The sequence below is a fragment of the Erpetoichthys calabaricus genome, chromosome 4, assembly GCF_900747795.2.
Source record: "Erpetoichthys calabaricus chromosome 4, fErpCal1.3, whole genome shotgun sequence".
In the NCBI taxonomy this organism is placed as follows: Eukaryota; Metazoa; Chordata; class Cladistia; order Polypteriformes; family Polypteridae; genus Erpetoichthys; species Erpetoichthys calabaricus.
Genome location: NC_041397.2, coordinates 39,423,709 through 39,436,576, shown reverse-complemented (window position 1 = coordinate 39,436,576; position 12,868 = coordinate 39,423,709). Strand labels below are relative to the sequence as shown.

At 36.4% G+C, this 12,868-nt stretch overlaps 1 protein-coding gene across 1 annotated transcript in view; it reads left to right on the top strand.

Annotated features, from left to right (window-relative positions):
* The window catches only part of nup98 (nucleoporin 98 and 96 precursor), a 160,998-nt gene extending 153,338 nt beyond the window's left edge, over nt 1-7,660 (top strand). The window contains 3 exon segments of the mRNA XM_051926475.1: nt 3,282-3,436; nt 3,684-3,795; nt 5,690-7,660. Coding sequence (XP_051782435.1) covers nt 3,282-3,436; nt 3,684-3,795; nt 5,690-5,889 — 467 coding nt within the window. The 3' untranslated portion in view covers nt 5,890-7,660.
* The last annotated feature ends 5,208 nt before the right edge of the window (nt 7,661-12,868 follow it).

Below are 12,868 nucleotides of genomic sequence, written 5' to 3'. Positions count from 1 at the left end.
AAGTAGAATTATAAAATCTAGTGACATGTTAAACATATAAACTTATTACAACCAGGTACCATCATCCCCACTTGAAAATTTTGTGGTGGCAGCATCATGTTTTTGGGTATACTTTTCAGCAGCAGGGACTGGCAGTCTTGTCTGAATTGATGGGAAGATGAATGGTGCAGAACACAGACAGAACCTGTAAGAAAACTTGCCAGAACAGTTTAAACAGTGAGAAAGTTTCTCTTTCAAAGGGACAATGACCCAAGGCATACTGCCACAGCAATCACGGAATGGCTTAAAACCGTGTTTTCCAACCTCGATCCTGGGGGCACATTGTAGCTGCAAGTTTTCGTTCCAACCAGCTTCTGTTTTTAATTGGACTACTGGGCTAATTAAGTGGTGTGTTATTTCCCCAAGTTCTGTGTTTTGGGAATAATATAGAAATTAGAAACTAAGTTTGGTAAAAATATTATACAGTGGGGCAAAAAAGTATTTAGTCAGCCACCAATTGTGCAAGTTCTCCCACTTAAAAAGATGAGAGAGGCCTGTAATTTTCATCATAGGTATACCTCAACTATGAGATTCAAAATGAGAAACAAAAAATCCAGAAAATCATTGTCTGATTTTTGAAGAATTTATTTGCAAATTATGGTGGGAAAAAAAGTATTTGGTCAATAACAAAAGTTCATCTCAATACTTTGTTATATACCCTTTGTTGGCAATGACAGAGGTGAAACGTTTTCTGCAGAAATCCTCCATGCAGATCTCCTCTAGAGCAGTGATGTTTTGGGGCTGTCGCTGGGCAACACGGACTTTCAACTCCCTCCAAAGATTTTTCTATGGGGTTGAGATCTGGAGACTGGCTAGGCCACTCCAGGACCTTGAAATGCTTCTTACAAAGCCACTCCTTCGTTACCCAGGTGGTGTGTTTGGGATCATTGTCATGAAAGACCCAGCCACGTTTCATCTTCAATGCCCTTGCTGATGAAAGGAGGTTTTCACTCAAAATCTGATGATACATGGCCCCATTCATTCTTTCCTTTACACGGATCAGTCGTCCTGGTCCCTTTGCAGAAAAACATCCCCAAAGCATGATGTTTCCACCCCCATGCTTTACAGTAGGTATGGTGTTCTTTGGATACAACTCAGCATTCTTTCTCCTCCAAACACGACGAGTAGAGTTTTTACCAAAAAGTTCTATTTTGGTTTCATCTGACCATATGACATTCTCCCAATCCTCTTCTGGATCATCTAAGTGCTCTCTAGCAAACTTCAGATGGGCCTGCACTGGCTTAAGCAGGGGGACACGTCTGGCACTGCAGGATTTGAGTCCCTGGCGGCGTAGTGTGTTACTGATGGTAGCCTTTGATACTTTGGTCCCAGCTCTCTGCAGGTCATTCACTAGGTCCCCCCGTGTGGTTCTGGGATTTTTGTTCACCGTTCTTGTGATCATTTTGACCCCACGGGGTGAGATCTTGACCCCACGGGGTGGAGCCCCAGATCGAGGGAGATTATCAGTGGTCTTGTATGTCTTCCCTTTTCTAATAATTGCTCCCACTGTTGATTTCTTCACACCAAGCTGCTTACCTATTGCAGATTCAGTCTTCCCAGCCTGGTGCAGGTCTGCAATTTTGTTTCTGGTATCCTTTGACAGGTCTTTGGTCTTGGCCATAGTGGAGTTTGGAGTGTGACTGTTTGAGGTTGTGGACAGGTGTCTTTTATATTGATAACGAGTTCAAACAGGTGCCATTAATACAGGTAATGAGTGGAGGACAGAGAAGTTACAGAAGAAGTTACAGGTCTGTGAGAGCCAGAAATCTTGCTTGTTTGTAGGTGACCAAATACTTATTTTCCACCATAATTTGCAAATAAATTCTTTAAAATCGGACGTGATTTTCTGGATTTTTTTTTCTCATTTTGTCTCTCATAGTTGAGGTATACCTATGATGAAAATTACAGGCCTCTCATCTTTTTAAGTGGGAGAACTTGCACAATTGGTGGCTGACTAAATACTTTTTTGCCCCACTGTATAATATATACAGTGTGTGTGTAGTATATGTATATGTATTTTAAAATGTACCAGGCAGTTATATGGGAATAATGTGTGTTGTTTTTTTTTTTTTCAATAATATTTTCATCTTGATTTTCATTCTACTTTTCTACTAGGTGTTCTAATTGTTTAATCAATTATTTACTATTTAGGGGAGTCTGATGCTAAAGTACTTGCAGCCTTTGACTATTCAGTGTTGTTTGCTAGCGTGTCTGCTCTGGTCATTTTTAATTGTCATTAAGGGGAATGTGAAAAACTGCACAGACAAAGGGCAAAATATAATGAAATCAACAAAGAGAGTTAAGCATTTAAATCTATAGCAAAAGCAGAAATATTTTTAAATGTCTTATAAATGTAAAAATCATGCTGCTATGCTTTTCTGAATGTAGAATAAGAGAAAAATAATCCCAGCTAATTAAATGAGAGGAGTTATCAGGTGTTGTCACTGATTAGGAATCTGGTTGGAACAAAAACCTGCAGTCACAGTGGGGGACACAGGACTGATGTTGGGAAACACTGCCTTAAAATAAAGTTAGAATCCTGACATTAACCCATTGAATATCTATGGTGAGATCCAAAAAGTGATGTTCACCACCTCTCCTCAACTAACTTGGTATAGTTTCTAGTACTTTTACACAATGTGATGGAGCAAAAGATTTATCCAAAAAGACTACTTGCCGTAATAGCTGAGAGAGATGGTTTGTGCAAGTACTGAATGGAGGAAGTAAACACAAATTAACATGTTCGTTTTTGAAAATTAAATTCTACGCCACTAAAAAAAAAATTCTTCCTTTGTTGAGCAGCACTGTGGAAGAGAGTGTTTGTTTGATTTTACAATTAAATTGTCCCTGTTTAATTGTTCAAAATCCCAGGCTGTGACAATCATTAATGCGAAAAAAAAAGAAGGGCCATGAATCGTCTGACTCTATCCTGGCAACGTCACATTTAAGATAAAAAATCCGCCCTGATTAGAATAGTAATCCATTACTTTGAGTGACTAAAAACAATTTAATATGCACTTGGTTTTACAGCATCGATATGTTAGTATTAGTTACTTAAAAGACAAACTTGACTGCCCATTTTATTATTAAATCTACTTCCCCAACCTGATTGATGAAACAAGTTTGTAGAAGCACTCCTAAAGTTGTGATCTTTGTGTTGCTATGGTAATTTGAAGCCTTGTGTATTTTGTCTTGTGTTTTATTTCTATTACTGTTTCTATTTTTTTAATCTTTTTAAATAGATGCAATCATCAATGAGAACCATGACTACCTTTTGAGTTTCTTGGAAGGTCTTGCACCCCCTGAAAGAAGTGTCCTCATCCAAGACTGGGATTCCTCAGGAAAAGTTTTTCTTGATTATATAAGAGTATTACAGACACTACAAAGAATGGAGCAGGTACTTTTATTCTTTATGTAGTGTATAACTTGCAATACGTGTTATTGGTACATGCATAAGAAGTTCAAACAGATGGTACACAAAAAAATGTTAGAACTGCTGCAGAGATTCCTATACCAGATGCACTGTACATGTTAAAATTGAGTAGTTGGGGTCATTTTGGCTTTGTTTTTTTGTAGCTTAATATCTTGTTTCGTTTTTCAATCTTATTATTCTTTAAATTTCTAATAAAATTTTGTTTTTGTAGCTGGACAGTCAAGGTTATGAGCTTGAACAACTTCATACTGAAGTGACATCCCTTTGTGGAAGGATACAGCTTATTCAGTGCTTTACAGCAAAAGATAGACTTGCACAATCAGGTTTGTTGTATATATTTTGCAGCTGTTTGAAATGGATGTTTGTATTGCCGGTTGCAACAGTGCATTGTGCTTTTTCTACATGGTTTTAAAATTCACCAGCACATACACAATCTGCAGAAAGTGCTTAACAATAAATGTACATCACATGTCAAATTGTTTTTAGATAAAAGGTTTCCAACCACTTTAATTTTCTGAGTTCCTGAATGAATCGTTCCTAAATTGTGATCTGGTCTCTTAACTTGTAAAGACTGGTGGTTTAAACAGAGAGGACATCATTTTTAAAATGTTGATATTTATTGAGCATATTGTTTAAATATTAAAGTTCAAGGTTGGGGAAATGTATGTAGACGTTCAGAGTTAGAAACTGGTGAGCTCTCCAATTGTCAGTATGGTCCATGTCAGTTTGTAATGGTTTGTGTGCTGTTAGTTCAGTCATACTGTTTTAGGATGAAGATCAGATTATAATTTATTAGACTTTTATTTCCCAAGTGCTGTCAAAGTTAACAACTTTAAAGTGTCATTATGTAATTGACTAAGACTATTTGATCAATCCTTTATTTATGACATAGTTAAATACTTTGATCAGCATTGTAAGCTACAGCTCTGTCTGATTTAAAATGCATGCAAAGCCTTATTTATAATTATGTAGATAAAATGATGTGTGCAGATCAAAATATATATGATTACAGATTACTCCAATACACTGTGGTTGTAGTGAGATGTCCCTTTTATTTGGTGTGCTGACTGCTGTATTTTTAGGCTCCTTCTAAAATTAGATGAAAAAAATGGACAGTGGTTAATATGAATACAAAACTGTTCTACAGATGCAATAAATATGAAACTCTGACCCACTTCCTTCTAGAAGATCAGCTTGATACCTTTGTTCACACCTAGAGTCAAAAGTCAACTTTGTCTGCATTATGCTTGTCACTGAATAAATTGTGTGGCAGCTGCTAAGAAACTGGTATTCACCTGTAATAGTATATAAAATATATCGAAAGAACTTAAACATAGCTTTTGTGCCAGCCTGTGTTAATACTGAGCATGTTGCCAGATCTCCGGAAAATCGCATCAGATAAAAATGGGCATGATTCGGAAACAAGCCTTTTATTTCAATTTAAGCAGACCAATTACTATACTTGATGCTATAGAAGAAAATTGATTTTTATATGAACACATTACCTACACTATAACTTTCTACATTTAAAGCTATGCAGTACAGCAGTGTCCTAAAGTGTTCCTTATTAATTGCATTTAACTGGAAGCTGATTGGAGTTTAAGACGTTATTGCTAACATAGATCCACCTGTAATCAATTCACTCTCTACTTGTTCAATATTTTTTTCACCCACCAATTTTATCATTGTTGCAGCCTAATGCATCAGGAAATAAAACATGACTTTAGAAAAAAAAAATACCCCATGGCTACAACTGTTCCATGCAACAGTTTGGAGACCCTTGGCCAAATTACATATATTGTTGATCAACATTTGAATTAAATACAACTTTGAGAGTAAACAAACTAAAACAGTTGCATTTTAATAATAATGTTACAATTATAATTTATACCTACAGTTATAGTTCATTTGAACTAAAAAAAATAAAAATGCATAAAACATTTTGGAACCCCTAATAAGTGAGTATTTTGTAACACCTCCTTAGATTACAAAAATAACAGTTTGGAAATATGATAATACTTTGTTCGTTACTAGCCAGCTTCTGTTTAGGAGAGTGCAATTACTACATTTTGAAATAGCTTGTTTTGGAAAACAAGTTGCCTACATTACATGTTTAATTTTTAATTTATGCGTGTGACCCTTCACATTTAAAAACAGTGATTACTTTGTACTCATTTTTTTGTGTTACTGATATAATTTTATGTATTTTTTTGACAGATATGGCAAAGCGAGTGGCGAATATTTTGCGTATTGTTTTGAGTCTTCAGCGAGGAGGTGAGGGTTCTCCAGACTCTCTGCACATACCCCTTCACCACCTTGCACCACATATCGGCCGCTTACCGATGCCTGAGGATTATGCATTGGAAGAACTTCGCAACCTCACAAGATCATACCTGCAAGAGCTTGTCATCCAGTAAGAAGCTATCTGGTGTCAAAGAAGAAAGATACTTTAGAAACTGCTTTTGCAGCAAGACATTCTAGAATGAGAATATGGCTGTGCTGATAATTTCAGATGTTTAATAATTAAACTATTACAGACACTTAAGAATTTCCCTGTGTAAAAGGGGTTTTGTTGCTAATTTTCTTTAAAAGAAAGTGCAACATGAATTTAACCTGCACAAGTTATGCGAGGGTTATTTACTCATTCCAGAAACATGTACCATAACCTCTGGTTGCAGTCAGTGAGGCTTCCATTCCCCATCAAACTGTTACAAAGTCCTAAAATCAAAATTCTGTCCCTCTTGGTTTTTAAAATATAACTATTTTTCCTGTTACCCCGTTAAGTTATAATTTTAATTATTCACTCAGATGCCATTTTGTAATGTAAAGATGTTTGAAAGATGGATACAATTGCATGCAGTGAGGGGCACACACATGATTTATGTCTTCCTTTAGTATAATGGTTTGATATCTTAAAAAGCAAACATTTTTATTCTTTAATCCATTCATTAGTAGTTACACCTATGTTAGTTACCATTCTTGAAAAAAATGGTATGTTATTTACCATCTTCTGTAACTGTTTATATTTTGGTAATGCTGGAAGTTTAAATTCTTAAGTCATTATCATTAGCCAACTAATGTGACAGCATTGGATTTTTTTTTTTTTTTTTTACTTCCCATTATTATTGGTTTACAGTGTATGTTGGTGCCCTTCATTTTTAATTAAAGAAGACTGAGATGCTTTTTGAACTTAAACAATATTAATATTTTGTGATGTGAAAAAGAACATATTAATAGGATTTTGACAGTTTTTCTTTCTGTAAAGAGGCAAGTATGTCATAGCATTTTGTAGACATTTTTTATTCTTTTGTAATTTCGCCTTATTTCCTATAGCATACAGAAAAGCAAGTCTTGTCAACTTAAATTGAAGCAAAAAGCATATAAATGTTCATATTTTCTACTAGCAAATCCTTAAGATTTTGGAAGTTTTATAAAAGAGCTTATTAAATTGGAGTTTCTAAGAGTTTTTCTTAAGTAATGTTACCTTTTTTCATTTGCAAGTACATTTACACTTAACGTCATGATCTTGCAAAATATGCTTGATACTAGTCTGTACTCCCACATGCACAAAAGTAGCTCACCTCACCAAGAACTACAACAACATAAATATTTTTAACAGTTTGTCAGTAGATGCCTGTAATTCTAAAAGTAGTATGTAATTATCAATAAAATCTATTCAGGTGCACCTTTTATGTTTGAGTGAACAACTTTTTTACTCAAACTTTTTGTTTCTTTTTGCCTCCACTGTGATGCAATATTTTTGATGCAAATTAAGCTTTCCAAATTGTAAATTTTTCATTTATGTTCTGTCACAGTTTATGTATGTTATGGCACTGATTCAGTTATGTTGAAACAGCTGTCTGGTGTAAACATAAGTTGTTTATGTATTTTTAAGTAAATTATACTATAAAATGCATCCTTTAAAGGAGCACAGTCTTTGCATCCCATGACCCCAAGTCCCTGACTTGAAAGTTGACTCCTAGAAAAGCATTGTTAGATATTTCCAACTGTACATATTGTATTTAAGTTTGTTGCCCTAATCTGTCACTAGAGGAGTATCCTCTTGTTTTTGTGCCTTCTAGGAGAAGGGTCTGGTGCTGTTATTTTGGGAGTATTGTCTGCTGTGTGCATGATTGTTTTGATGTTTTACTATGAATGCATTTTGGAATAAATGACTGAGTGTCTTCTGGTTTTTTTTTTGTTTTTTTTATTTACTCTAAAATTCTTCCTTGTACTATGCTTAAATCTTCTGTAATAACTTCAATTTTTAAGAGTTATTTTTTTTCTCTTGAGTATTAAACATACTTTTGACTGGAAAAATCTTAATTTCTTGCCAAATCAAACACAGATCATTGCATGTTTTTCCTTCCTTAACAAAATTCATCTGCATGGCCAAAGGCTTCTGTCATTTTCTACCTAAAAAAAAAAAAGTGGTACATTTATATAAACAAATCGATAACTGGTGACAGCAGTGTCATTCTGTAGCAAAACAAACAGTCGTCTCAGACCTCCATATAAGATAATACACATGAGATGTATTCGCTTCCCATTAAGCACAAAAACTCATATTTGAAATTTGTTAATTCTAGAATGTTAATATAACTGCACTACAGCCTCAATTTGCAAGGAAAGTCTTGAGCTCCTTGTATCCATGGATTGGAATAAGTGGTGTCAGAAAATGGATGGATGTAAAATTTTGATTTTATTACCAAACTTCACAGTAAAGTATTCGGTGAGCCCGATTTTATGGATATTTTATTTTTGAGTTGCAGGCAGTGTGTTTTATATTTTGTGACCCAAAACATTTAATTGATTTTTTTTTTTTTTTTTTTTAATCTTCATCTTATGTTGTTCAAAATGGCCATTTATTTGTGCCAGCCTGTTGCATATAGCACTCAAGTATTTACCAATAAACATCTTGGTGCATGGATTGTTCCTGTTTACCTCTTCTTCCATGAGATTTCCTCACCTGCAATATATGTAACTGTTCTGAGACGGTTGGCTTTCCAGAATGTTGGAGGAGAGGAAATGTGAAAGTTGTCTTTTTTGGCAGCTTGGCCTGGATCTTTTATTATTTGTGTAGTGTACTAAATTCTTTTGGAATTAGTTTTTGAGTCCAGTGTTGAAGTGTATATAGCATTGCCTGTTGAGGAATTGCATATAAAATAATTATTGAATGTGTGTTTTAGAACATGCGAAGTTTAACAGTAGAATTTGTCTTATTTTAATTTCTTATGTTGAGATAGATATATATAAAAAATATATTTATTTATTTATTTACTGTTCATTATGTAAAGCACTTTGAGCTACTTTTTTGTATGAAAATGTGCTATACAAATAAATGTTGTTATTATTATAGAAGAGACTCTCAATACATAAAGCTTGTTTGGTTAGCTGATACCTAAGTTGTCCCAAAATCTCATCCAGATACTTTTTAAAAGTTATCAATTTTCTGCTTCAAGTACATGTCTTAGTAGTTTGTTCCAGATTTCCACAACTAGAGTGGTGTTTCCTGGCTTCAGTGTTAGGCTACACCCATACTACTATGTTATTAAAACATGGTGAAAGTAATCAATTCCCATGCTTGCATTTTCACATTGAAAGTATTTTCATCCAAACAACCAAAAATGCATTTAACATAATTGTCTGCATACACTGGGCATGTGTGCAGCATAGACATCTTAAACCAAGCATTCACTGTGCAATTTTTGCAATGCTTTACAGTCAGATATGAAGTCACCAGTGTTCAACCCTCAGTCAGCCCCAATTTCATCTTAATCGGCACTCAATTCTTGTGCAGTATGAGAGTGGATGCAAATACCCAATTGCGCCTCACGTGAAGAATTTCTGTCATAAATTTCAGTCTGCTGTCTTGTACTGCGAGCCATCTCACAGGCCAGTTTTCTGGTGTCTCAAAACAAATTTTCCATATATAGCCAGAACATCCATGTCATGACATGTCAGTTGGATTCAATGTGCTCAAGCAGTTTGAACACTTATACAACTGGCAACTTCCAAAAACTGCATAAAACATAATTTAGATGCATTTAGGTAAGCAACACAACAAGCTCCATAAATCTATCAGGGAATGAGATGTTGTAATGAGAAGAATCCAATACAGGAAGAACCACACAATAAGTTGAACCAACCAGTTTGTGATGGAGTCCTCTGAAACTCCTCACTGCCATTTTCAAAAGTACTAAATTTTGTCAGTTGAAAATGCCAGGGTAGTGTGGAGGAAATGAGAAGACTGAGATACATCTGTGTTTTTAAATGAAAACATGCTAGTGTGGGTCTTAAATGCATTTCCATTTGTGTCCTTGCATACTAGTTGGACTCATGGTTAGTAAAACTTTTGTTCCTAAATTAATTTTAATCCTTAATTCCTCAAATGGAAAGAAAATGGGGGAAGAAAGAAAGGTGGCCAAATGTTTGGCTTCCTGAGAAACAGTTTTACAATGTTTATAGTAAATGCAGAACAATCTGAAAAGCAGAGATCTTTCACTTGAAGTCATGTCTGACTTGCATTAACCAACATCACCAAGGAGTTCTCGGCACATGTGACAGTTGTCATTTGTCCCGGAGAAATCCATGCACCCAGGAAGTTTTCACTGTGTTTTTACTGTTTGCTTTGCTTGTTTTCAACAAGCATGTATGAATTCTTGCATACTTCAGTTACATTTGAAAGTAGCATACAGCAAGTAAACCATTTTACCAAATATAGCACTGTTGAAATACTTTTTTTGCATTGTCCAAACAGAAGAGCAAGCCTATGAGAGAAACATACAGTTGTGAGAAGTAATTGGTAAGCCCTTTGAAATTACTCATTTTTCTGCACGAGTACATGTGATGATGATGTGGTGTGTCTGACTTAACATTAAATCATAATAATTGAAAAATGCAAACAACTGTATGAATAGTTACTGATAGTTAATGTGTTTAAACACTCATAGTCCAGGAAAAGCTAATTGAAGAGCACACTTCCAATCAGTGATACTCTCCAGTCATTTTTGTACATGCTCTTTGTTGGGAACATGAGCAACATAGAGCCTCGGAGGACCAATAAGTGAAGCCCAATGACTTTGCTTGTTAGCATTTTATTGCCTCACAAAGAAATATCTCTTTGTTCTGCTTTAGAAAAAAGCTGTTGTTGGGGGAAAATGTTTGGGCTATGTGTAAGAAGGTGTGCCATTGTATGGTTTTTTTTTTTTTTTTTTTTTCTTCATATTGAATTTCAGTAAATCGTGGTAGTCTTGTAAGAGAGTTATTCCTCTTCATTCCTGTTGGAGAAGTAGGGCCCTCACTATAAGTTTCCATTTCTCCCTATCTTGGGCTGTCTTGCTTTATCTGTTCCCAGGATATACTGATGGCTTTGAGTTCTGACTGTAGGATTCTTCATGTCAGGAGTGACCGTTTTCTTTACATTTTTCCCCCGGATAGTTCCATTCCAAGGTATGGTATGGGATCCTTGTCTGCTCTCTGCATGAGGTCTGCCCATTCCACTTCCATTTCCTTGTTCAGATGGCATCGACGATGAACTGCTGCCAGCTTTGCTGCCAGACCTCCTAGTTGAAAATCTGCTGTGACCACCTAATGCGTTAAATGTGTCATAGGCTGGTGTTAATGAACACTTGCAGCTTGTGGTCAAAATGCTTTGTATGGCTCCAGGTCTCTGCCCAACATAGGAGCACGAACACCTTTAACTTGTTATGAAGACTGAGGATCTTATTCCTCGATAGTGGTCTCAGAGCAACAAAGTGGTGTGCTTTAGTGAGCTGGGTGCTCACATCTTTGTCTGTCCCTTTTGTTTTGCGGACTATACTTCCCAAGTATGTAAAAGCAATCCACATTGTCAACGGTCTGCCCATTGGTGATGGGTGGGGTTTAATTGCAGGCTCTTGGGTTTTTGTGATGCGGAGCTTCAGTTCTGTGGCTCGGGTAACACCATAGAGTGAGTTTGTCTTTGCCTTGTGCTGATGGGCATGTAACGATATTTTGATGTCATCAGCAAAGTCCAGGTCCTTGTGCTTAACCGGGTCAAGGTCCACTATCTGCCCCTAGGCTAATCCATCGTTGTCCTCATTATCAAATAAATCATGAGGTGATGATGGTGGTTGATAATGGGAGTCAGACTTGCTTGGCTCCAGTGTTTACACTGAAGGGTCCTGACAGATCAGCATTGTAGATTACTAAACTACTCGTGTGTTTGTAGAGGTATCACATTGATGATCTTCTGAGGGGTGCCATAATGACTAAGCACTCTACAGATGACATTCAATATGGTGGATTGGATAGTGATCATCTCAAAATCGAGGAAGACGATGTAAAGTGATGACTGCCACTCCAGCAACTGTTCTATGATGATGCGAAGGATTACTTACCTGATCCAGAGAAGATCACCCAACTCGGAACCCATCCATTCCTCTCTTAGCTTAGTGTCAGTGGTTGTTTTAATCCTTGCTAGGATCGTCCTAGCAATGACTTGGTTTGGAAGAGACAGGAGCTGTCAGAGAGGATGTGCAGCAGTGTTCATTATGGCACTCAGTTTTGTTTTCCTTCTTTCCTTCGTTACGACCACCAGGGGGGTCCACAGTGTATCCTATAGCTGAGCTTGCCCTTTTATTTTGTTGATCCTGTGCACCTCTCTTGAAGTGATATTACCAGCCCAGCACCCCACAGCATATACTGTAGAAAATTGAATTTGCAATCACATTGTTGTAGAAGATGCGATGGATGTCAGTAATCACATTAAAGGAATGCAGTCTCTTAAGGAGAAAAAAAAAAACCCAAAACATTCTGTTCTGGTATTTTTCATATAGTTCTTCTGTGCTACACTACAAGCAACCTGCCACTGATGTGGACCACTTCTACATCTATTCCTTGAATAGTGACCTGACATAGAAGCTCTTTGGTGTGGTGAAAGTCAATAACCAGTTCTTTGGTCTTGCTAATGTTAAGTTGCAGATGATTCTTCCTGCACCATGAAAATAACTTCTCTACCTGCCTCCTCTCCACTGTCTCATCCCCTTTATCAATACCCCCCATATGTGCAGAGCCATCTGAGAATTTCTGCAAGTGACCTGACCGGAGGCCTCATGCATAAATGGTGCGTACGCACAAAAATGTTGCATATGAACGTTTCCACATTCAAATCACAATGTATAAAACCTAAACTTGTCGTAAAGCCACACACATTTCCACTGTAGCTCATACCCTGGCATACGCGAGTTCTCCTCTCTGTTTTGCAGACTGGCAGCACCCAGCGTCAATGCAGTGCTACTGTTCCAGTGTGGTTTCCCTTTCTTTTGTAGATCCACATCCCTGACGCGACTTTATAAATACACAAATAAACTGCATATTGTTTATTAGTTTAAGGCATCTGATTGTAATTAACTT